The sequence below is a fragment of the Aegilops tauschii genome, chromosome 2, assembly GCF_002575655.3.
Source record: "Aegilops tauschii subsp. strangulata cultivar AL8/78 chromosome 2, Aet v6.0, whole genome shotgun sequence".
Classification (NCBI taxonomy): Eukaryota; Viridiplantae; Streptophyta; class Magnoliopsida; order Poales; family Poaceae; genus Aegilops; species Aegilops tauschii.
This window is the reverse complement of record NC_053036.3, coordinates 631,537,848-631,564,141: the sequence shown is the minus strand read 5'-3', so window position 1 is coordinate 631,564,141 and position 26,294 is coordinate 631,537,848. Positions and strand designations below refer to the sequence as shown.

At 45.9% G+C, this 26,294-nt stretch overlaps 1 protein-coding gene across 1 annotated transcript in view; it reads left to right on the top strand.

Moving 5' to 3' along the window:
* Positions 1–7,001: 7,001 nt before the first annotated feature.
* Positions 7,002–26,294, top strand: part of LOC109768865 (chaperone protein dnaJ C76, chloroplastic) — a 147,497-nt gene continuing 128,204 nt past the window's right edge. Inside the window, exons 1-2 of the mRNA XM_073509454.1 lie at positions 7,002–7,995; positions 8,084–8,971. Of these exons, the coding sequence (XP_073365555.1) occupies positions 7,183–7,995; positions 8,084–8,731 (1,461 nt within the window). The 5' untranslated portion in view covers positions 7,002–7,182 and the 3' untranslated portion in view covers positions 8,732–8,971. The remainder of the gene's footprint in view (positions 7,996–8,083; positions 8,972–26,294) is intronic.

The following is a 26,294-nucleotide window of genomic DNA, read 5'->3' as shown; positions in this document are numbered from 1 at the left end:
CGGGACCAATGCCACCTTTAGTCCCGGTTGGTGCCACCAACCGGGACCAATGCGGGACCAATGCCACCTTAAGTCCCGGTTGGTGCCACCAACCGGGACCAATGCGGGACCAATGCCACCTTAAGTCCCGGTTGGTGCCACCAACCGGGACGAAAGGCCTTGTGCTGCCCCGCGTCAAAAGTTTAGTCCCACCTCGCTAGCTGAGAGAGCTCGAGAGTGGTTTATAAGCGCTGTTGCGCCCACCCTCTCGAGCTCCTCTCAATTGCAGGCTTTCGGGCCTAACCGTGTGCTGTGTGCCTATGGGCCTACTGGGCCTCCTGCGGGCCTGAATCCTGGCCCATGGTAGGGTTTCTAGCCATATTCAGGCCGTGGGGGCCCAGTAGGTGGCACTTTTTTTGTTTTCTTTGTTGCTATATTTATTTTATTTTGTTTCTACTTACAACAAAATACTTATTGGTTCTATTTTTATTTATTTTATTAAAGTTTATTTTTAATTATTTTTCTTTTAGGTCACAAAAATTATAAACTTTCTGTTAGTGCCATTAGTTTTCAAATTTGAATAGTTAAAGTTACTGTGTTTAAAATTCAAAGTTTTTTCCAGTTTTTTTGTTTTGTTATTTGTATTATTTATTTTCTTTTGTTTTTTGCTTTATTTTTTTAATTGTTTTTGCTTTTAGGTCAGCAAAATTATAAACTTTCTGTTAGTGCCATTAGTTTTAGAAAAATTATTTTGTTTTTTTGTTTTCTTTGTTGCTTTATTTATTTTATTTTGTTTCTACTTACAACAAAATACTTATTCTTGCTATTTTTATTTATTTTATTAAATTTTATTTTTAATTATTTTTCTTTTTGGTCACAAAAATTATAAACTTTCTGTTAGTGGCATTAGTTTTACAAAAATTATAAACTTTCTGTTAGTGCCATTAGTTTTCAAATTTGAATAGTTAAAATTTGAATTCTTTGAAATTTGTGTAAATCACAAGTTTGTGATTAACTTTACTAAAAAATGACCATAGATGCGCTTATAGAGAAAATTCAACCTAAATTCATATTAAATTTCTATGAATTTCAGAGAAATTCAATATGAATTTAGGTCAAATTCCCTGTATAAGGGCATCTATTTTCACTTTGAGAGGAGCTCAACAAGGCAGAGAGGGAGGGGCTTATAAACCGGTGTGAGCGCCCTTCGGTTGGCGAGGTGGGACTAAACTCTGACCGCAACGAGGACCGACCCTTTAGTCCCGGTTTGTGGCACCAACCGGGACCAATGCGCCCTTTAGTCCCGGTTGGTGGCACCAACCGGGACCAAAGACCTTGTGTTGCCCGTGCCCAAATGTTTAGTCCCACCTCGCTAGTTGAGAGGGGCGCGCAGTGGTTTATAAGCCCCACTGCCGCACCCCTCTCGAGCTCCTCTCAATTGCAGGATTTCGGGCCTAACCGTGTGCTGTGTGCCTGTGGGCCTACTAGGCCTCCTGCGGGCCTGAATCCTGGCCCATGGTAGGGTTTCTAGTCGTATTCAGGCCGTGGGGGCCCAGTAGGTGGCACTTTTTTGTTTTCTTTGTTGCTTTATTTATTTTATTTTGTTTCTACTTACAACAAAATACTTATTGTTGCTATTTTTATTTATTTTATTAAAGTTTATTTTTAATTATTTTTCTTGGTGAGAACATAGTTGACAAGGAGCGAACCGGGATTAATGGTATTACGAGGGCCGAACCATAAGACATTAAAGCATTTCAAATGAACTCTGAAAAAGTTGAAAGTTGGCATGGTATCATAATTTCACACACATAGCATGTGCATGTACAAAACGGACAATGGTATCATACTGGTCTATTACAAAGTTGGCATGGTATCATCATAATAGTTGCGGGAGAAAGTCTTCACTTTTTCTTCGCTTGTGTCATTTGCTTATTGCGCTGTAACCATGGATAATCTTCATCGTTTATCAGGATGCTTGGGTCAGCATTGACTTTGAAGGGAGGAATTTCATGAAACTTTTCATAATCTTCAGACATGTCTGTCCTGCCCTCCACTCTCACGATGTCCCTTTTTCCTGAAAGAACTATGTGGCGCTTTGGCTCATCGTATGATGTATTCGCTTCCTTATCTTTTCTTTTTCTCAATTTGGTAGACATGTCCTTCACATAGATAACCTGTGCCACATCATTGGCTAGGACGAACGGTTCGTCAGTGTACCCAAGATTTTTCAGATCCACTGTTGTCATTCCGTACTGTGGGTCTACCTGTACCCCGCCTCCTGACAGATTGACCCATTTGCACTTGAACAAAGGGACCTTAAAATCTACTCCGTAATCAAGTTCCCATATGTCCACTATGTAACCATAATATGTGTCCTTTCCCCTCTCGGTTGCTGCATCAAAGCGGACACCGCTGTTTTGGTTGGTGCTCTTTTGATCTTGGTCGATCGTGTAAAATGTGTTCCCATTTATCTCGTATCCTTTGTAAATCATTACAGTCGAAGATGGTCCCCTGAACAACGAGTACAACTCATCACAAACAGTGTTGTCACCTCTAAGACGTGTTTCCAACCAACTGCTGAAAGTCCTAATGTGTTCACATGTAATCCAGTCGTCGCACTGCTCCGGGTGTTTGGAGCGCAGACTGTTCTTGTCTTCATCGACATACGGGGTCACCAAGGTAGAGTTCTGTAGAACTGTGTAGCGTGCTTGAGACCAAGAATATCCGTCCCTGCATATTAGGGAATACCCTCCAAGCGTGCCTTTCCCAGTTAGTCTCCCCTCATACCGCGATTTAGGGAGACCTATCTTCTTAAGGCCAGGAATGAAGTCAACACAAAACCCAATGACATCCTCTGTTTGGTGGCCCATGGAGATGCTTCCTTCTGGCCTAGCGCGGTTACAGACATATTTCTTTAGGACTCCCATGAACCTCTCAAAGGGGTACATATTGTGTAGAAATACGGGGCCCAGAATGACAATCTCGTCAACTAGATGAACTAGGACGTGCGTCATGATATTGAAGAAGGATGGTGGGAACACCAGCTCGAAACTGACAAGACATTGCGCCACATCACTCCTTAGCCTTGGTATGATTTCTGGATCGATCACCTTCTGAGAGATTGCATTGAGAAATGCACATAGCTTCACAATGGCTAATCGGACGTTTTCCGGTAGAAGCCCCCTCAATGCAACCGGAAGCAGTTGCGTCATAATCACGTGGCAATCATGAGACTTTAGGTTGATGAACTTTTTCTCTGGCATATTTATTATTCCCTTTATATTCGACGAGAAGCCAGTCGGGACCTTCATACCAAGCAGGCATTCAAAGAAGATTTCCTTCTCTTCTTTAGTAAGAGCGTAGCTGGCAGGACCTTCATACTGCTTTGGAGGCATGCCGTCTTTTTCGTGCAAATGTTGCAGGTCCTCCCGTGCCTCAGGTGTATCTTTTGTCTTCCCATACACGCCCAAGAAGCTTAGCAGGTTCACGCAAAGGTTCTTTGTCACGTGCATCACGTCGATCGAAGAGCGGACCTCTAGGTCTTTCCAGTAGGGTAGGTTCCAAAATATAGATTTCTTCTTCCACATGGGTGCGTGTTTCTCAGCGTCACTCGGAACAGCTAGTCCGCCGGGACCCTTTCCAAAGATTACGTGTAAATCATTGACCATAGCAAGTACGTGATCACCGGTACGCATGCGGGCTTCTTCCGGTGATCTGCCTCGCCTTTGAAATGCTTGCCTTTCTTTCGACATTGATGGTTGGTCGGAAGAAATCGACGATGGCCCAGTTACACATTCTTCCTGCAGCTTCCCAGGTATATACTTTCAGTGTCATCTAAACAGTGTGTGCATGCGTGGTATCCCTTGTTTGTCTGTCCTGAAAGGTTACTGAGAGCGGGCCAATCGTTGATGGTCACGAACAGCAACGCCTTTAGGTCAAACTCCTCCTGTTTGTGCTCATCCCACGTACGTACACTGTTTCCATTCCACAGCTGTAAAAGTTCTTCAACTAATGGCCTTAGGTACACATCAATGTCGTTGCCGGGTTGCTTAGGGCCTTGGATGAGAACTGGCATCATAACGAATTTCCGCTTCATGCACATCCAAGGAGGAAGGTTATACATACATAGAGTCACGGGCCAGGTGCTGTGATTGCTGCTCTGCTCCCCGAAAGGATTAATGCCATCCGCGCTTAAAGCAAACCATATGTTCCTTGGGTCACTTGCAAACTCATCCCAGTACTTTCTCTCGATTTTTCTCCACTGCGACCCGTCAGTGGGTGCTCTCAACTTCCCGTCTTTCTTACGTTCCTCACTGTGCCATCGCATCAATTTGGCATGCTCTCCGTTTCTGAACAGACGTTTCAACCGTGGTATTATAGGTTCATACCACATCACCTTCGCAGGAACCCTCTTCCTGGGGGGCTCGCCGTCAACATCACCAGGGTCATCTCGTCTGATGTTATACCGTAATGCACCCCATACAGGGCATGCGTTCAGATCCTTGTACGCACCGCGGTAGAGGATGCAGTCATTAGGGCATGCATGTATCTTCTGCACCTCCAATCCTAGAGGGCATACGACCTTCTTTGCTGCGTATGTACTGTCGGGCAATTCGTTATCCTTTGGAAGCTTCTTCTTCAATATTTTCAGTAGCTTCTCAAATCCTTTGTCAGCCACAGCATTCTCTGCCTTCCACTACAGCAATTCCAGTACGGTACCGAGCTTTGTGTTGCCATCTTCGCAATTGGGGTACAACCCTTTTTTGTGATCCTCTAACATGCGATCGAACTTCAGCTTCTCCTTTTGACTTTCGCATTGCGTCCTTGCATCGACAATGACCCGGCGGAGATCATCATCATCGGGCACATCGTCTGGTTCCTCTTGATCTTCAGCAGCTTCGCCCGTTGCAGCATCATCGTGCACATCGTCTGGTTCCTCTTGATGTTCAGTAGCATCATCGTATTCAGGGGGCACATAGTTGTCATCGTACTCTTCTTCTTCGCCGTCTTCCATCATAACCCCTATTTCTCCGTGCCTCGTCCAAACATTATAGTGTGGCATGAAACCCTTGTAAAGCAGGTGGGTGTGAAGGATTTTCCGGTCAAAGTAAGACTTCGTATTCGCACATATAGGGCATGGACAACACATAAAACCATTCTGCTTGTTTGCCTCAGCCACTTCGAGAAAATCATGCACGCCCTTAATGTACTCGGAGGTGTGTCTGTCACCGTACATCCATTGCCGATTCATCTGCGTGCATTATATATAATTAAGTGTGTCAAATACCATTACCGAACATCATGAATAGCTAATTAAGTGACCAAATTAATAGAAGTTCATCATCACATTAAAACCAAAGTACATACATAGTTCTCATCTAACAACATAAAGCTCTCCAGAGCATCTAAATTAATTAAACCATACATTGAAACTATGTAAAACATTTCAATGCGAAAACAAATGCGATCATAATCGCAACCAAGGTAACAATTGATCCAACGGCATAATGATACCAAGCCTCGGTATGAATGGCATATTTTCTAATCTTCAGGCGCATTGCATCCATCTTGATCTTGTGATCATCGACGACATCCGCGACATGCAACTCCAATATCATCTTCTCCTCCTCAATTTTTTTTTATTTTTTCCTTCAAGAAATTGTTTTCTTCTTCAACTAAATTTAACCTCTCGACAGTAGGGTCAGTTGGAATTTCCGGCTCACATACCTCCTAGATAAATAAAATCTATGTCACATTGGTCGGCATAATTTTCATAAACAATAAATGAAGCAATAGTTATAAAGATAATATATACCACATCCGAATCATAGACAGGACGAGGGCCGACGGGGGCGGATACCAAAACCATCGCACTATATAATAACAAGCAATAAAATAGTAAGAAAATTAGACAAGTATATATCTCTAAAGAAAGAATTTTTTTCTTTCAGAAAGAAGATAAGAACAAGAGGCTCACCACGGTGGTGCCGTCGACGAGATCGGCGCGGGCGATCGACGACAGTGAAGACGGGGACGGGGCGTGACGGGCCGCTAATATAAACCTAGACAAATCTCGGGAAAAATAGAGTTCGGAGGTCGTGCTTCGAGAGGAGAAAGCTTAACTAGTGTGGCTTGGGCATTTCATCGAACACCTCATGTGCATAGGAGGTGAGCTAGAGCACCACAAAGCCCTCCCCTCCCCGGCCAGAGAGAAACAGAGCACTGGAGTGCTCTGCTCGCGGGCGAGGGGTATATATAGGCGCCTCAATGGTCCCGGTTCGTGGCACGAACCGGGACTAAAGGGCAGCCTGTTGTCCCGGTTCAAGCCACCAATCGGGACCAATGATGGTGGGCCAGGAGCCAGGTTCATTGGTCCCGGTTCGTCCCACCAACCGGGACCAAAAATCCAGACGAACCGGGACCAATGGCTCACGTGGCCCGGCCGGCCCCCTGGGCTCATGAACCGGGTCCAATGCCCCATGGGTCCCGGTTCTGGACTGAACCGGGACTAATGGGCTGACCCGACCTGGACCAAAGCCCCCTTTTCTACTAGTGAGTTTTAATCCTTTTAATCTTACTTCTTTTCATCAATGACATGACTTTTTAATTGTCTACTACAATAATATGTCCTGGCTCCGTTGAGAGATGGACGATGATGAACTTCTACTTCTTTCAATGCTTGCGGTTGTCGCTGGTTGAAATAGATCAAAAGTTTCCTGAAAGAAAAATCTAGCTGCTGAAAGCGTTTGATTTTTTTCCTTCCAACCAAGTACCGGATACCTCGTTTTCTTACCGATGAAATCACGGAGCAGTCACCACCTCATGTTTGTTTCAATTTGTTTACAGAAGAAAATCCCTACTAGTACTTCCTCCGTTCAGAATTAATTGTTACAGAAATGGATGTATTTAGACGTATTTTAATTATAGATACGTCTATTTTCGAAACAAGTAATTCAGGGCAGGGCGTAGTAAGTATGGAGTACCTTATTTCTGGCGCCTACCGAAGCTTGTCCAAAATATCAGTGCCCAGCCGCCGTACGTGGGCACACCGGTAAAAGGCAAAGCAAAAGGCTCCAAAGGAGCGGCGAGGAAAAATCTCGCTCACAAGCACGACGTGTCGTGATCGAGTCGCTCAAGCTTCTCCCACCATTCGGGAGGCAGAGGAGCAAAGCCAATCAAGCAAAGCAGAGGGGAGCAGCCATGCCCGGGCTTCTCCTCAACACCGCCGCCCCCCTCGCCAACCCCAGGCCGTGCTCCAGCTTCAGGCCCTCCCGCCACCGCCTCAGATGCCAAGCCGCCGCCTCCTCCTCCTCGTCGTCCAGCTCTAGCGGCGGCGGGCGCGCGGGGTCGTCGTGGGCGACGGACTACGACCTGTACGAGCTGCTGGGGGTGGAGCCCTCGTCGCCGCAGGCCGACATCAAGGCCGCCTACCGGGCGCTGCAGAAGCGCTGCCACCCGGACGTCGCCGCCGGCAACGGAGACGCCTCGGCCGGCCCCTCCTCCCACGACATGGCCGTGGTGCTCAACGAGGTGTACGCGCTGCTCTCCGACCCGGCGCAGCGCCGGGCCTACGACCGGGAGCACGCGCGCCGGTCCGAGTTCCAGGGCTACACGGGCCGCCCGCTCTACTCGTCGTGGCGCGGCGGGGACGCCGAGACGCGCGCCGTGTTCGTCGACGAGGTGGCCTGCGTCGGCTGCCTCAAGTGCGCGCTCCACGCCGGCCAAACCTTCGCCATCGAGTCCGTGCACGGCCGCGCCCGCGTCGTCGCCCAGTGGGCCGACCCCGAGGACCGCATCGCCGACGCCGTCCAGACCTGCCCCGTCGACTGCATCTCGTATGTGGAACGGTCGGACCTGGCGGCGCTCGAGTTCCTCATGTCCAAGCTGCCGCGCCGCAGGGTCCGCGTCTCCGAGGCCAACGCCGCCGGCTCGCCCGACATCTTCGCCGAGGTCGCCAAGTTCAAGGCCAGGTTCGAGAAGATGGAGAACAAGTCCGCCACCAGGCAATCCGAGGTAGTACTAATTTCATCCAACCCAGCTGCCTCGTGAACATGCTCTGCTCAGCTAATCACATCACATCAATGGTGAATGGTGAACGCAGGAGTCGGAGGCGACGTGGCAGTCGAGGAGCTCGGCGGTTCAGACCATCATGTCCATGTCCAACTGGTGGTACTGGCGGCCGTTCAGAGCCCCGGCCGGCGCCGCCACCGCCGCCGTCCCTGCCCCTCTCCGCCTGCTGCCACCGCCATCGTCACCGCCGCCTTCTAAAGAAGTGGCTGACCCCGTCACGGAGAGGCTCAAGGAAGCAGCCGCGCGACGCAAGGCGGAGGGCGCGACGGCGTCGGCGGTATACGCCCGCCAGCGCGACGAGTACTGGACCCCGCAGCGGAACCTGCCGTCCACGGCCTCGTTTCCGTCGCCGGAGGCCCAGAGCGCCGCGCCGCCGCGGAGACGGGTGCGAAGAGCGTCCGGTGGCGAGAGACCGGCCGAGAGGAGGGTGAGGATCGACCTGACGGTGCCGCTGCTGATGGCGATCGTCGCGGCGGGGATCGCCGGGTACAACAGGGAGGAGATGGCCGGGGGCGTGATCGAGGACCACATCGGCGGTGCGGCCGCTCTGGGAGTCGTGAATAGCTCCGAGCTTCAGGTCGTCTTGGCCGGTGTGACGTGGTTCATCATCGGGGCCGCTGTCGCCGGCTTCCTTCAGGTGGTGCTTGGAAGAAGGAACGACCAGGAATCCAGAGAATGAATGTGCACGCGACGTAGTTAGAGATAGAACAAAGCTGTAATTTGTAGTACTAGGTAATAGCCGTGCGTCGTAAGAGCATCTCCAATAGATGGTTCAAAATTTGGCGGTCTAAAACCGAAGATGTAAAATTTGGACCGTCAAAAAGTGCGTTTTGGAGCTCCGAAAAAAGCTCAACTCTAACAGATAGTCCAAATTGATGGTCCAAAAGAGCAACTCCAACAGATGGTCCAAAATGAAGATGTAAAATCGCCTTGATCGTCTTCTTCAACCTCGGGACGTCGGCCGCCTTCGTCAAATCCATCGCCATCAAGCTCTCCCCGACCTCCCCGAGCACGTCATCCTCCCCGTGATGAGCTCCTCTCCCAATCCCTCTATTTTTCCCCTTCGATCGGTGTCGTTTGCCACCGCTCCCGTGCTCGTTCGTGGTCGCCATGGCCGGAGCCCGAGCTCCCCTATACGTGCTCCTTTGCCGGCCAGCAGCAACAGAGGCGGGCAGCGGCCGAGGCGAACACCACGAGCAACGGCACAGGCACGCTGCACGGGGCAGCAACGACGGCAGCTCGGCTGGACAGTGCGGGGCGGCGGCGGGGCCGGGAGGCGGTGGCCTAAGGACCCGGCGGAGGCCTACATGGGCAGCCAGACCGCCGGAGGCGCCGAATCCCACCATGGCTGCCTCCCGATTCGGCGGCGCCCGGGCGGCTGCGAGACGGCTTCCGGCGAGGGAGGCGACGGGGGCGAGGGCGGCGGAGGGCGGCGCGGCGATTTGGGGCGGTGGCGGCGGGGATTTGGGCGGTGGCGGCGACGGATTCCGGCCGACTGGTGTTCGGGCGGGCGGACATGCGCGGCTGTGAAATGAAATGAAGTGGCGGTTGGGCGTTGGTGGGCGGTCGCCGAGTTTGGACCAGATGCATCTCGTGATGTAAATTTGTACCGCGAGGTGTTGTATTTTACATCACGAGGAGGCCGCGGTCCAAATATTTTTACATATGGACCGTCTGTTGGAGCAGCGTTTTTTGCCTCAGACGGTCCAAAAGTTAGATATTTTTACATTTGGACCGTCTATTAGAGATGCTCTAACGAGGTTAATATATATTTTGGTGGTTCAATACCAAGGCATTTCCTATTTAGCGCTGCAGGCGCCCGTTATTGGCAAATTTACAAACGGGCGCCTGCAGCACCCCGCGCTGGGCCGGCCCATTACAATGTATTCTCATCGTACGCAAAAAATTGGTGCGCTCATTGAGAATCAAACCAGAGACCTCCCTGGAACAGATTTGTTTGCACAACCACCGCGCCAGCAAGCGGGATCCGATAAACTTCAACTTTTTACATCTTTCATTCCTTGCCTTCCTCTTTTTTCTTTTTTTCTTTTTCTCATTTTCCTTTTTTTTCATTTTCGTTTTTTGTTTTTTCTTTCTTCTTCTTCCTGGTTTATCCCCTCATCAATTTTTTTCCTTTTTCTCTTTTCTTAAATGCGAGAACCTTTTTCAAATCGATGGTGTTTTTGTTTTCAAAATCAATGAACTTTTTTCTATTTTTAGTGAACTATTTTAACAAATGATGATTTTTTTACAAATTCGATGAACTCTTTTTCAATTTTGACTTTTTTTCTAATTCGAAGAACTATTTTCTAATTTGATGATTTTTTATCAAACCCGATGAACTTTTTTTCAAATTCGATGAAATTTATGCAAATTTGATTAAGAATTTTCAAATTCGATGAACTATTTTTAAATCTGGTGAACTTTTTTCAAAAGTTGATGAACTTTTTCCAAATCCAGTGAACTTTTTTTCAAATTCGCTGAACTGTTTTTAAATTTGATGAAGAATTTTCAAATCAGATGAACTTTTTTAAAATTCGATAAACTTTTTTTCAAATTCGATGAACTTTTTTCAAATCTGTTAACTTTTTTGAAACTCATGCTCGTCTTCATTGTTCTGAACTTTTTTTTACAAAATTTGTGCACTTTATTTCCATTTCATGAACTTTTGTTTTTGAATTCGTGAACTTATTTGAATACATGAACCTTTTTTACATTGGCCAACTTTTTTATGCAAGTTCTTCAACTATCCAATTTTTAAATATTTTTTCCGTACATTCACGTTTTTATCAATGTTTTCAAATAATTCAAAGAACTAAGCGAGATAAGTAGCGCTGCTACGGTGGTTCTTAAAGAAAGTCGCGTTGAAGTGAATCACTAGCGGCCATGAGGTGTACCGGTTAGCTAAACTCCAACATGGCTGCGAGGTCGCGAGTTCGATTCAAAGAGAACCACGTTTTTTAGATGCTTTTTTAGCGTAGACTGTGCGGTCGCTGGACTGTACGTTTCGTGGGCCGGCCCGGCATCGGACGCTGCAGGCGCCAGGAGCGCAAACGGGCGCCTGCAGCGCCGTATAGGAGCTCCCCAATACCAATCATTGTAAAAAAGAAATTTAGAACATGTTGTCGCAACATGTGTACCTATAACTGGCCATTTGCTGGGCTTCGGGCCGGGCCTAACAAAGCCCGAGGAAGAAAATCTAGGCCCGAGCATGACCCAGCCTGGCCATTGGGCCTAGTTTTTAGGCCCAAGCCTGACCCGGTAATGATAAAGCCTGCCAGGCCTTGGGCCTCGGGCCGAGCCCCCTTCCCTTAAACACGAAAAAGCCAAGCCCAGGATTGGCCCGATGTGTGCTTCAGGCTTAGAACTCAGGCTCGAGCCTGGCCCATGGGCAACACCAGGCCAGGTCGGGTCGGCCGGGCCGGGTATCCCATGGCCAGGTATATGTGTACCTCTCTCTCTCATAGTTTCGTAGGTCACCGCTTCCCATTATTAATACTCGAGCTTCAAATGTTTGACTTTTTTGCGAGATAACTCCTGATCTATTCATTTCTAATTATGACAGTACGACGAACACAAAAAATAATAAAAATTACATTCATATACGTAAACCACATAACGACGACTACAAGCACTGAAGCGAGTTGAAAGCGTGTCGCTGTCATAACCCCTCCTCGCCGGAGTCAGGCAAAACTTGTCATGGTAGACAGTTAGGAAGTCATCGTGCTAAGGCCCCATAAGACCAGCGCACCAGAACAGCAATCGCCGTCAATAAAGAGTGGCGTAGATCGGAAGGATCCAACCTGAAAACAATGTAGACGAACAACAACCAGGTCCGAGCAAATCCACTAAAGATAGATCTGTCAAAGACACACCTCCACATGCCCACTGACTGCTAGGTGCACCACCAGGACAGGAGCTAGGCAGGGAGAACCTTATTCCATCTTCAGGGAGCCACTGCCGTTTCGCCTTACTGAGCAGCACACAAATCCTAACAAAACCCAAAGAAATAACTAAAAGCGGAGCCCTCCCACCAGCAAGGGCCAGGATCCACCGCGCCCCCATGGCCCTATGGCTACCGGAGACGAGACGAACTGGCGGCAATGCCGGCTGGAGGCAGAGAAACCCTAATTTTTCTTGGGGAGGAGGACATGAGGCGGCGACTCGTGAGACTTCTTCATAGGATTTAAACCATTTCTTTTATAACACGAGAACAAAAACTATCATCAATGTCATCCATACAACCAAAATGATAAATGCATTTTGACAGTGTTCCGTGAGCTCCAAATATGCATAAAAGACAACCACCATTTATATGATACTCCCTCCGTGCGAAAATACTTGTCGTCGAAATGGATAAAATGGATGTATCTATAACTAAAATAAGTCCAGATACAACTATTTCAAGGACAAGTATTTTCGGACGGAGGGAGTAGTTAACTAACTAAACAATCTGGCAAATGTCACTGAACAACACCTAGTCAGTTCAGTAGCTAGGATCAACCAGAATCAGAGGTTTACCAGAAGAAATCCCGGCTGAGGATACAGCCGCCCCGATTTTCCATGGGCCCATCCGCTTCTATGTGTCCGAACTATTGCGTCGGAGCGGGAGCCGAAGCCGAAGCCGAGTTGATGGACTCCTCCTTGAGGAGCTTCCCAAAGGGCTTGGGTGTGACACGGGATCGGTCAGCAAGGTACGAGAAGAGGGGTGATGTGCTTGTGCTGCCACTGTCCTCCAATCGCCGTGTCGTGTAATGGATATTTCTTTACCTAATAATAATAATAATGATAAAGTAAATTGGGTTTTTTTCGTCCGTCATGGCATTTTTTAGAAAAGTTCCTTTATTTCAGAGAATTCAACCCGCAGTCTTGTTTTAAGTCAAAACGAATCGTTTTTCGTATTTTACATAAAAGTCCCTATGTTTTCTTGAAATCAACCGGCCATCCGGATTTAAGTCACACCCGAACCGTAATTTACGTTTTCCGAAACCCCCCGACGTTTTAGGTAATTCATCCGCGGATCATATTTAAGTCAAACAAATACTTTTTTAAATCATCCATATCTTTTAAACCGTAACTTCGATTTGAACATGTTATATATGAAATTTGATTAGAAAAATATGTAGAATATGAATATGAGATTATTTTTACCTATTAATTATTTTTAAATATTATTTTGTAATATATTTAAATCAAACAAATGATTTTCTAAATTATCCGTATCTTTTAAACCGTAACTTCGATTTTAGCATATTATGTATGAAATTTTATTAGAAAAATGTGTGGAATCTAAATATGATGTTAATTTTCCTATTAATATTTTTAAAATATTATTTTGGAAGCAAACTTATAATTTATAGCGCAAGATCCGTTTTTCTTTCGTACTGGCGGCGATCCGGATTGCAAATAAACACCCCACTATAACCATATAGGGAAAAGAAAATATCGATAACTACACATGCATACCTCTGAAAAATGTCGCAGGGGAAAACAACAGATTTCTCATCGCGAGAGTGAGAGAGAGAGAGGGCGAGGGAGGAGAGAGGGAGAGAGAGACGCCTTAGAATTAACCATATTCAAACACGTTTTTGTGTTGTTTTGTGTGAACACTGAGGCGATCGCCGGCGAGGGTGAGAAGGAGGATAAGCGGCAACACAAATGTGATGCCTCGCAAAAATAAAAGAGATGGACCTATTGAGTGATGGTTGTTGGGTTAAGAGCGTGTGTTATGTTTTTTCTCCCGTTGCAACGCATGGGCTTTTTTGCTAGTAGATTATAAGGACTGTAACATTAAAAAAATGCGGCGACGGGCGTGCTAGGTGGAACGCCATGTCAGATAGTATTTGCAGTGGCAGGTGCAGAAGTGGTACTGCCACCTCAGGCATTTGCGGCGGCGGGCGGGACGGAACGCCTGCCACGGCTGTCTGATCCCAAAATCACCTGCCCCCATCTACCTTAGCTTAGGCGTGTTCCGTTCAAACCGTGCCCCCGCTCACCGAAATCGTCCACCGCCGCGAGCCGTTAGACCTCACCGGCCCTGTGTGCTCGCCTCCTGCGCTGCCGCCGCCGCGTGCTCGCCTGCCTCGCTTGCACGGCATCGGAGAGGGCGCCACTCTACTCCGACGACGCCGCCGGCCACTAGATCTCCAGCACCGTCGCTGGTGTGCCCACTCTACTCCAACACCACCGCCACCGCCGAACCGTCTACCACTGAGGTACATATGTATTACGGCTGACACTCTCCTCCAAGTAACATGAACAACATTATTTGAGCAACGCAAGATGTTTGATGAAATGTCTACACCGGTAAAGACACAATTTATTTGCAGGACTTGATATGAGTGCCAATGTTCTGACGAAACATTGATTAATTTCTGTTTCGTCAAATTTCTAGCACTCAACATGACATACTTTTAGCAAAGGTCATGCTGAAATTTCTACTCAATAATAACTCTTTTTCAATTTTGCAGTTAAACGAATGGATCCCCACGCCAGAGCATCATTTCAAGAGGAACTCAGCTACAACACCCCTGATGTTGAGATGGACGCCCCTGACGTCGACACGGGTGACGACCGAGAAACTAGCCTCACCGATGGGACTTCATCCAGCACCGCCGCCAGCAACAAGAGCAGTCATAAGGCTAGGGAACCGAACAAGCTTCACGAAGGTATCATTATAATAACCGAAGTTGGCCCAAAAGGAGAGCCCATCGCCCCAGATGCCGCGGCAAGGACATATAGCAAAATGCTAGGTTGCATCTTGAGGAATAATGTCCTGATCTGTTGCATAGATTTCCGCGGAGAAAAGCAGAAGCTACTTGAAGCGTTACACCGGAGTTATGCATTTCCTCTAACTCTAAAAAAGGCCGAAGAGTATGCCCTATCGAAATGGCCGAAGATGTTTAAGGACAGGAAGACCAGTGCCCGTTGCAATCCCCTGGATAAGGACTTCGAGACCGTTAAGCGGCTCGATCCCAATATGGATCTTGATGAATGGTTGAAGTTCCATATGAATTATCAAAAAGCGAGTACAACAACCTGGTCAGCGATCATTTCCGTAAATTGCAGAAACAGTTGCCAGGTAACCACCATCTGGGCCTTGGTGGTTACAAAGCTGCAATACCCAAGTGGGAGAAGGATGCGGCGGACTTTGAAGCTGTGGATAAACCACCCCCATTCTTGGAACATCGCGATCGTCCGCATGACTCAGGGGCCGTGTAGTTCGTGACCCAGATACTAACGAGTTGGTCATCCCGGCGCCGCAACTTTGCTTAACGGAGGAGAGCCCAGTAACGTCACTGAAGACTAATAATTTAGTACCTACTACAATTATTATCATACTAATCGTTTACCACAACTTATGTATTTTTTGTAGAGAAAACTGAAGGAGGAAGTTGGACTTGGTCCCGATGAATCTCCGTACAGCTATAGGTATGAATACCATCTTACACGGGCTGTGAACGAGGGCTTTGGGGTTGACAGGAAGCCCAAGACTGGGTGTGTGTTGGGCGCGGGTAGGATACCGTGGGACGAGGCCTACCCCCAGACTAAAGAGTTCAAAAAATATAGATGTAAAAACAGGGTTGATGACAAGATCGATGCCAAAGTAGATGCGAAAGTAGCTACAACAATTCAAACCAAAAAGACCGAACGCCTCGGGTAACCCACTGGCTTGTGGGGTCCTCATGGGTCTTGTCATCCTACCTCGAAGCTTCTAGGGTCTCCCTTATTGTCTAGAAAAAATCATCAAGAAGTTTATCGTGTTTGGACTTCTGTAGGTATGGATTATAAGAGAAGGCCAATTTGGCTCCCGGGCTCAGCTGCACCCTCTCCGATGAAAACAAAACAAATACTAGAAAAATTCAAAAAATTCCAATTTTTTTGTGTGGTATATAATTTCATGCGTGAGGTTCGTTGCAAATTTCGGCTCGTTTGGACATTTGAGCAGCTCTTTGCAAAAAAGACAAAATCGGGGTCCGTAAAAAAGTTCATTGTTCATGAACTGTTTTGACCCGATTTGTCTTTTTTGCTGAGAGCTGCTCACACATCCAAATGAGTTGAAATTTGGAGCGGACCTCGGGCATCAAACGATCTACCACACAAAAAATTGGATTTTTTTGAATTTTTCTAGTATTTGTTTTGAATTTTTTTTCTGAGCGGGCGCATCTGAGCCTCGGCTCAGATGCGGATTTTCTGGCATATAAAGCATACAAAACTAGTAATATAAAAGTATTTAGCAATAAAAATTTATAGATACGTTTGAGGTGTATCAAGGGGCTGGGTCCCGTGCCTTGATGAAATTATTCATGAACTCAAGAGAAAGAAACTGTTGGCAATCATACTTAAACTAGATTTCGAGAAAGCCTACGAGATGGTAAGGTTGTAGGTGATGCATCCCAATTTGGTTAATGGAGAGGGTCCAGGGCAGCTTTCATCCACAAAATCATGCAGCTGGTCCAGGGCAGAGAAACCGCCATCTTGGTTAACGGAGAGGTCGGAGGGTACTTTCGCAACAAACGCGGCCTCCATCAGGGCAACCCAATTTTGCCACTTCTCTTTGACATCGTGGCCGATTCTCTCTCAACGATTCTTGACAAAGCCCGTGCCTAACTGCGATCGATGTCCACTTTGTAATCAGGTGCAAGAATATGCGGCTCACCTCCTCTTCAAGTGCAGATTCTCTACTCGAGTTTGGAATGAGGTCTTTGTTGGGGAACGTAGTAATTTAAAAAAAATTCCTGGCACACACAGGATCATGGTGATGCATAGCAACGAGAGGGGAGAGTGTGTCCACATACCCTCGTAGATCGAAAGCGGAAGCGTTAGCACAACACGGTTGATGTAGTCGTACGTCTTCACGATCCGACTGATCCAAGTACCGAACATACGGCACCTCCGAGTTCAGCACACGTTCAGCTCGATGACGTCCCGCGAACTCCGATCCAGCAGAGCTTCACGGGAGAGTTCCGTCAGCATGACGGCATGGTGACAGTGATGATGTTGCTATCGACGCAGGGCTTCGCCTAAACACCGCTACAATATGACCGAGGTGGAATATGGTGGAGGGGGGCACCGCACACGGCTGGGAGAGATCAACAGCTCAACTTGTGTGTCTTGGGGTGCCCCCTGCCCCCGTATATAAAGGAGCAAGGGGGGAGGCCGGCCGGCCCTTGCAGGGCGCGCCAGGAGGAGGAGTCCTCCTCCTAGTGGGAGTAGGACTCCCCTTTCCTAGTCCCACTAGGAGGGGGAAGGAAGGAGGAGAGGGAGGAAAAGGAGGAAAGGGGGGCCGCCCCCCTAGTCCAATTCGGTTTGGGCTAGGGGGCCGCGCGCCCTGCCTCCTCTCTTCCACCACTTGGCCCATGAGGCCCATTACTTCTTCCTCGTATTTCTGTAACTCCCCGGTACCCCGAAAAATACCCGAATCACTCGGAACCTTTCCGATGTCCGAATATAGTCGTCCAATATATCAATCTTTACGTCTCGACCATTTCAAGACTCCTCGTCATGTCCCTAATCTCATCCAGGACTCCGAACTACCTTCGGTACATCAAATCACATAAACTCATAACACCGATCGTCATCGAACTTTAAGCGTGCGGACCCTACGGGTTCGAGAACTATGTAGACATGACCGAGATACGTCTCCGGTCAATAACCAATAGCGGAACCTGGATGCTCATATTGGCTCCCACATATTCTACGAAGATCTTTATCGGCCAAACCGCATAACAACATACGTTGTTCCCTTTGTCATCGGTATGTTACTTGCCTGAGATTTGATCATCGGTATCTCAATACCTAGTTCAATCTCGTTACCGGAAAGTCTCTTTACTCGTTCCGTAATACATCATCCCGCAACTAACTCATTAGTTACAATGCTTGCAAGGCTTATAGTGATGTGTATTACCGAGTGGGCCCAGAGATACCTCTCCAACAATCGGAGTGACAAATCCTAATCTCGAAATACGCCAACTCAACAAGTACCTTCGGAGACACCTGTAGAGCACCTTTATAATCACCCAGTTACGTTGTGATGTTTGGTAGCACACAAAGTGTTCCTCCGGTAAATGGGAGTTGCATAATCTCATAGTCATAGGAACATATATAAGTCATGAAGAAAGCAATAGCAACATACTAAACGATCAAGTGCTAAGCTAACAGAATGGGTCTAGTCAATCACATCATTTTTCTAATGATGTGATCCCGTTAATCAAATCAACTCATGTTTATGGTTAGGAAACATAACCATCTTTTATTAACAAGCTAGTCAAGTAGAGGCATACTAGTGACACTCTATTTGTCTATGTATTCACACATGTATTATGTTTCCGGTTAATACAATTCTAGCATGAATAATAAACATTTATCATGAAATAAGGAAATAAATAATAACTTTATTATTGCCTCTAGGGCATATTTCCTTCAGTCTCCCACTTGCACTAGAGTCAATAATCTAGATCACATCGCCATGTGATTTAACATCAATAGTTCACATCACCATGTGATTAACACCCATAGTTCACATCATCATGTGACCAACATCCAAAGTGTTTACTAGAGTCAATAATCTAGTTCACATCGCTATGTGATTAACACCCAAAGATTACTAAGGTGTGATCATGTTTTGCTTGTGAGAGAAATTTAGTCAACGGGTCTGCTACATTCAGATCCGTATGTATTTTGCAAATTTCTATGTCTACAATGCTCTGCACGGAGCTACTTTAGCTAATCGCTCCCACTTTCAATATGTATCCAGATTGAGACTTAGAGTCATCTGGATCAGTGTCAAAACTTGCATCGACGTAACCCTTTACGACGAACCTTTTGTTACCTCCATAATCGAGAAACATATCCTTATTCCACTAAGGATAATTTTGACCGCTGTCCAGTGATCTACTTCTAGATCAGTATTGTACCCTCTTGCCAAACTCATGGTGAGGTACACAATAGGTCTGGTACACAGCATAGCATACTTCATAAAACCTATGACTAAGGCATAGGGAATGACTTTCATTCTCTTTCTATTTTCTGCCGTGGTCGGGTTTTGAGTCTTTACTCAACTTCACACCTTTGTAACACAGGCAAGAACTCCTTTGACTGTTCCATCTTATACTAATTCAAAATCTTGTCAAGATATGTACTCATTGAAAAAACTTATCAAGCGTCTTGATCTATCTCTATAGATCTTCATGCTCAATATGTAAGCAGCTTCACCGAGGTCTTTCTTTGAAAAACTCCTTTCAAATACTCCTTTATGCTTTTCAGAAAAATTCTACATTATTTCCGATCAACAATATGTTATTCACATATACTTATCAGAAATGTTGTAGTGCTCCCACTCACTTTCTTGTAAATACAGGCTTCAGCGCAAGTCTGTATAAAACTATATGCTTTGATCACACTATCAAAACGTACATTCCAACTCCGAGATGCTTGCACCAGTCCATAAATGGATCACTGGTGCTTACACACTTTGTTAGCATCTTTTGGATTGACAAAACCTTCTGGTTGCATCATATACAACTCTTCTTTAATAAATCCATTAAAGAGTGCAGTTTTGTTATCCATTTGCCAGATTTCATAAAATGCGGCAATTGCTAACATGATTCGGACAGACTTAAGCATCGCTACGGGTGAGAAAGTCTAATCGTAGTCAACTCCTTTGAACTTTGTCAAAACCTTTTTCAACAAGTCTAGCTTTATAGATAGTAACACTACTATCAGCGCCCGTCTTTCTCTTGAAGATCTATTTATTCCCGATGGCTTGCCGATCATCGGGCAAGTCGACCAAAGTCAACACTTTGTTCTCATACATGGATCCCATCTCAGATTTCATGGCCTCAAGCCATTTTGCGGAATCTGGGCTCATCATCGCTTCCTCATAGTTCGTAGGTTCGTCATGGTCTAGTAACATAACCTCCAGAACAGGATTACCGTACCACTCTGGTGCGGATCTTACTCTGGTTGACCTACGAGGTTCAGTAGCAACTTGGTCTGAAGTTTCATGATTATCATCATTAGCTTCCTCACTAATTGGTATAGACGTCACAGGAAACGGTTTCTGTGATGAACTACTTTCCAATAAGGGAGCAGGTACAGTTACCTCATCAAGTTCTACTTTCCCCCGACTCACTTCTTTCGAGAGAAACTCCTTCTCTAGAAAGGATCCATTCTTAGCAGCGAATGTCTTGCCTTCGGATCTGTGATAGAAGGTGTACCCAACAGTCTCCTTTGGGTATCCTATGAAGACACATTTCTCCGATTTGGGTTCGAGCTTATCAGGTTGAAGCTTTTTCACATAAGCATTGCAGCCCCAAACTTTAAAAAATGACAACTTTGGTTTCTTGCCAAACCATAGTTCATAAGGAGTCGTATCAACGGATTTAGATGGTGCCCTATTTAACGTGAATGCAGCTGTCTCTAGAGCATAACCCCAAAACGATAGCGGTAAATCAGTAAGAGACATCATAGATCGCACCATATCTAGTAAAGTACGATTACGACGTTCGGACACACCATTACGCTGTGGTGTTCCGGGTGGCGTGAGTTGCGAAACTATTCCGCATTGTTTCAGATGCAGAGCAAACTCATAACTCAAATATCCTCCTCCGCGATTAGATCGTAGAAACTTTATTTTCTTGTTACGATGATTTTCAACTTCACTCCGAAATTCTTTAAACTTTTCAAATGTTTCAGACTTATGTTTCATTATGTAGATATACCCATATCTGCTCAATTCTTCTGTGAAGGTCAGAAAATAACGATACCCGCCGCGAGCCTCAACACTCATCGGATCGCATACATCAGTATGTATTATTTCCAATAAGTTAGTTGCTCGCTCCATTGTTCCGGAGAACGGAGTCTTAGTCATCTTGCCCATAAGGCATGGTTCGCAAGCATCAAGTGATTCATAATCAAGTGATTCCAAAATCCCATCAGCATGGAGTTTCTTCATGCGCTTTACACCAATGACCTAAACGGCAGTGCCACAAATAAATTACACTATCATTATTAACTTCACATCTTTTGGCTTCAATATCATGAATATGTGTATCACTACGATCGAGATCCAACAAACCACTTTCATTGGGTGTGTGACCATAGAAGGTTTTATTCATGTAAACAGAACAACAATTATTCTCTAACTTAAATGAATAACCGTATTGCAATAAACATGATCAAATCATATTCATGCTCAACGCAAACACCAAATAACACATATTTAGGTTCAACACTAATCCCGAAAGTATAGGGAGTGTGCGATGATGATCATATCAATTTTGGAACTACTTCCAACGCACATCATCACCTCGCCCTTAACTAGATTCTGTTCATCCTGCAACTCCTGTTTCGAGTTACTACTCTTAGCAACTGAACTAGTATTAAATACTGAGGGGTTGCTATAAACACTAGTAAAGTACACATCAATAACATGTATATCAAATATACCTTTGTTCACTTTGCCATCCTTCTTATCCGCCAAATACTTGGGGCAGTTCCGCTTCCAGTGACCAGTTCCTTTGCAGTAGTAGCACTTAGTCTCAGGCTTAGGTCCAGACTTGGGCTTCTTCACTTGAGCAGCAACTTGCTTTCCCTTCTTCTTGAAGTTCCCCTTCTATCCCTTTGCCCTTTTCTTGAAACAAGTGGTCTTGTTAACCATCAACACTTGATGCTCTTTCTTGATTTCTACCTCCGTCGATTTTAGCATCATGAAGAGCTTGGGAATCATTTTCGTTATCCCTTGCATATTATAGTTCATCACGAAGTTCTAGTAACTTGGTGATAGTGACTAGAGAACTTTGTCAATCACTATCTCATCTGGAAGATTAACTCCCACTTGATTCAAGTGATTGTAGTACTCAGATATTCTGAGCACATGCTCACTAGCTGAGCAATTCTCCTCCATCTTGTAGGCAAAGTACTTGTCAAAGGTCTCATACCTTTCGACATGGGCATGAGTCTGAAATACTAATTTCAACTCTTGGAACATCTCATATGCTCCGTGGCGTTTCAAAAATGTCTTTGAAGCCTCGATTCTAAGCCATAAAGCATGGTGCACTAAACTATCAAGTAGTCATCATATCGAGCTTGCCAAACGTTCATAAAGTCTGCATCTGCTCCTGCAATAGGTCTGTCACCTAGTGGTGCATCAAGGACATAATACTTCTGTGCAGCAATGAGGTTATTCCTCAGATCACGGACCAAGTCCGCATCGTTGCTACTAACATTTTTCAACTTAGTTTTCTCTAGGAACATATCAAAATATAAACGGATAGCTACATCGCGAGCTATTGAACTACAACATAGTTATGCAAATACTATCAGGACTAAGTTCATGATAAATTAAAGTTCAATTAATCATATTACTTAAGAACTCCCACTTAGACAGACATCCCTCTAATCATCTAAGTGATCATGTGATCCAAATCAACTAAAGCATAACCGATCATCACGTGAAATGGAGTAGTTTTCAATGGTGAACATCACTATGTTGATCATATCTACTATATGATTCACACTCGACCTTTCGGTCTCAGTGTTCCGAGGCCATATCTGCATATGCTAGGATTGTCAAGTTTAACCCGAGTATTCTGCCTGTGCAAAACTGGCTTGCACCCGTTGTAGATGAACGTTGAGCTTATCACACCCGAGCATCACGTGGTGTCTCGGCACGACGAACTTTGGCAACGGTGCATACTCAGGGAGAACACTTTTATCTTGAAATTTAGTGAGAGATCATCTTATAGTGCTACCGTCAATCAAAGCAAAATAAGATGCATAAAAGATAAACATCACATGCAATCAATATAAGTGATATGATATGGCCATCATTATCTTGTGCTTGTGATCTCCATCTCTGAAGCACCGTCATGATCACCATCATCACCGACACGGCACCTTGATCTCCATCGTAGCATCGTTGTTGTCTCGCCAACTATTGCTTCTACGACTATCGCTACTGCTTAGTGATAAAGTAAAGCAATTACAGGGCGATTGCATTGCATACAATAAAGCGACAATCATATGGCTCCTGCCAGTTGCCGATAACTTCGTTACAAAACATGATCATCTCATACAATAAAATATAGCATCATGTCTTGACCATATCACATCACAACATGCCCTGCAAAAACAAGTTAGACGTCCTCTACTTTGTTGTTGCAAGTTTTACGTGGCTGCTACGGGCTGACCAAGAACCGTTCTTACCTATGCATCAAAACCACAACGATAGTACATCAACTTAGTGTTGTTTTAACCCTCTCAAGGACCGGGCATAGCCACACTCGTTTCAACTAAAGTTGGAGAAACTGACACCCGCCAGCCACCTGTGTGCAAAGCACGTTAGTAGAACCAGTCTCGCGTAAGCGTACGCGTAATGTCGGTCCAGGCCGCTTCATCCAACAATACCGCCGAACCAAAGTATGACATGCTAGTAAGCAGTATGACTTGTATCGCCCACAGCTCACTTGTGTTCTACTCGTGCATATAACATCTACGCATAAACCTGGCTCTGATGCCACTGTTGGGGAACGTAGTAATTTTAAAAAAATTCCTACGCACACACAGGATCATGGTGATGCATAGCAACAAGAGGGGAGACTGTGTCCACGTACCCTCGTAGACCGAAAGCGGAAGCGTTAGCACAACGCGGTTGATGTAGTCGTACGTCTTCACGATCCGACCGATCCAAGTACCGAACGTACGGCACCTCCGAGTTCAGCACACGTTCAGCTCGATGACGTCCAACGAACTCCGATCCAGCAGAGCTTCACGGGAGAGTTCCGTCAGCACGACGGCGTGGTGACGGTGATGATGTTGCTACGACGCAGGGCTTCGCCTAAGCACCGCTACGATATGACCGAGGTGGAATATGGTGGAGGGGGCACCGCACACGGCTGGGAGAGATCAACAGATCAACTTGTGTGTCTTGGGGTGCCCCCCTGCCCCCGTATATAAAGGAGCAAGGGGGGAGGCCGGCCGGCCCTTGCAGGGCGTGCCAGGAGGAGTCCTCCTCCTAGTGGGAGTAGGACTCCCCTTTCCTAGTCCCACTAGGAGGGGGAGGAAGGAGGAGAGGGAGACGGAAGGAGAGGGAGGAAAAGGAGGAAAGGGGGGCCGGCCCCCTAGTCCAATTCGGTTTGGGCTAGGGGGGCCGCGCGCCCTGCCTCCTCTCTTCCACCACTTGGCCCATGAGGCCCATTACTTCTTCCTCGTATTTCCGTAACTCTCCGATACCCCGAAAAATACCCGATCACTCGGAACCTTTCCGATGTCCGAATATAGTTGTCCAATATATCGATCTTTACGTCTCGACCATTTCGAGACTCCTTGTCATGTCCCCGATCTCATCTAGGACTCCGAACTACCTTCGGTACATCAAATCACATAAACTCATAACACCGATCGTCACCGAACTTTAAGCGTGCGGACCCTACGGGTTCGAGAACTATGTAGACATGACCGAGACACGTCTCCGGTCAATAACCAATAGCGGAACCTGGATGCTCATATTGGCTCCCACATATTCTACAAAGATCTTTATCGGTCAAACCGCATAACAACATACGTTGTTCCCTTTGTCATCGGTATGTTACTTGCCCGAGATTTGATCGTCGGTATCTCAATACCTAGTTCAATCTCGTTACCGGCAAGTCTCTTTACTCATTCCGTAATACATCATCCCGCAACTAACTCATTAGTTACAATGCTTGCAAGGCTTATAGTGATGTGTATTGCCGAGTGGGCCTAGAGATACCTCTCTGACAATCGGAGTGACAAATCCTAATATCAAAATACGCCAACTCAACAAGTACCTTTGGAGACACCTGTAGAGCACCTTTGTAATCACCCAGTTACGTTGTGATGTTTGGTAGCACACAAAGTGTTCCTCCGGTAAATGGGAGTTGCATAATCTCATAGTCATAGGAACATATATAAGTCATGAAGAAAGCAATAGCAACATACTAAACGATCAAGTGCTAAGCTAACGGAATGGGTCTAGTCAATTGATACGTCTCCAACGTATCTATAATTTTTGATTCCTCCATGCTACTTTATCTACTGTTTTGGACTATATTGGGCTTTATTTTCCACTTTTATATTATTTTTGGGACTAACCTATTCACCGGGGCCCAGCCCAGAATTGCTGTTTTTTGCCTATTTCAGTGTTTCGAAGAAACGGAATATCAAACGGAGTCCAAACGGAATAAAACCTTCGGGAACGTGATTTTCTCACCGAACGTGATCCAGGAGACTTGGACCCTATTCCAAGAAGTGCCAGAGGCGGTCACGAGGATGGAGGGCGGGCCCCCCTACCTCGAGGGCCCCCTGTTGCTCCACCGACGTACTCCTTCCTCCTATATATACCTACGTATCCCCGAACGATCAGAACAGGAGCCAAAAACCTAATTCCACCGCCGCAACCTTCTGTATCCACGAGATCCCATCTTGGGGCCTGTTCCGGAGCTCCGCCGGAGGGGGCATCCACCAAGGAGGGCTTCTACATCAACATCATAGCCCCTCCGATGAAGTGTGAGTAGTTTACTTCAGACCTTCGGGTCCATAGCTAGTAGCTAGATGGCTTCTTCTCTCTTTTTGGATCTCAATACAATGTTCTCCCCCTATCTTGTGGAGATCTATTCGATGTAATCTTCTTTTTGCGGTGTGTTTGTTGAGACAGATGAATTGTGGGTTTATGATCCAGTATTATCTATGGAAAATATTTGATTCTTCTCTGAATTCTTTTATGTATGATTGAGTTATCTTTGCAAGTCTCTTCGAATTATCCTTTTTGGTTTGGCCAACTAGATTGGTAGTTCTTGCAATGGGAAAAGTGTTTAGCTTTGGGTTCAATCTTGCGGTGTCCTTACCCAGTGACAGAAAGGGTTGCAAGGCACGTATTGTATTGTATTGTATTGTTGCCATCGAGGATAACAAGATGGTTTTTTTTATCATATTGCATGAATTTATCCCTCTACATCATGTCATCTTGCTTAAGGCGTTACTCTGTTTTTAACTTAATACTCTAGATGCATGCTGGATAGCGGTCGATGAGTGGAGTAATAGTAGTTGATGCAGAATCGTTTCGATCTACTTGTCTCGGACATGATGCCTATATACATGATCATTGCCTAGATATACTCATAACTATGCTCAATTCTGTCAATTGCTCAACAGTAATTTGTTCACCCACCGTAGAATATCTATGCTCTTGAGAGAAGCCACTAGTGAAACCTATGGCCCCC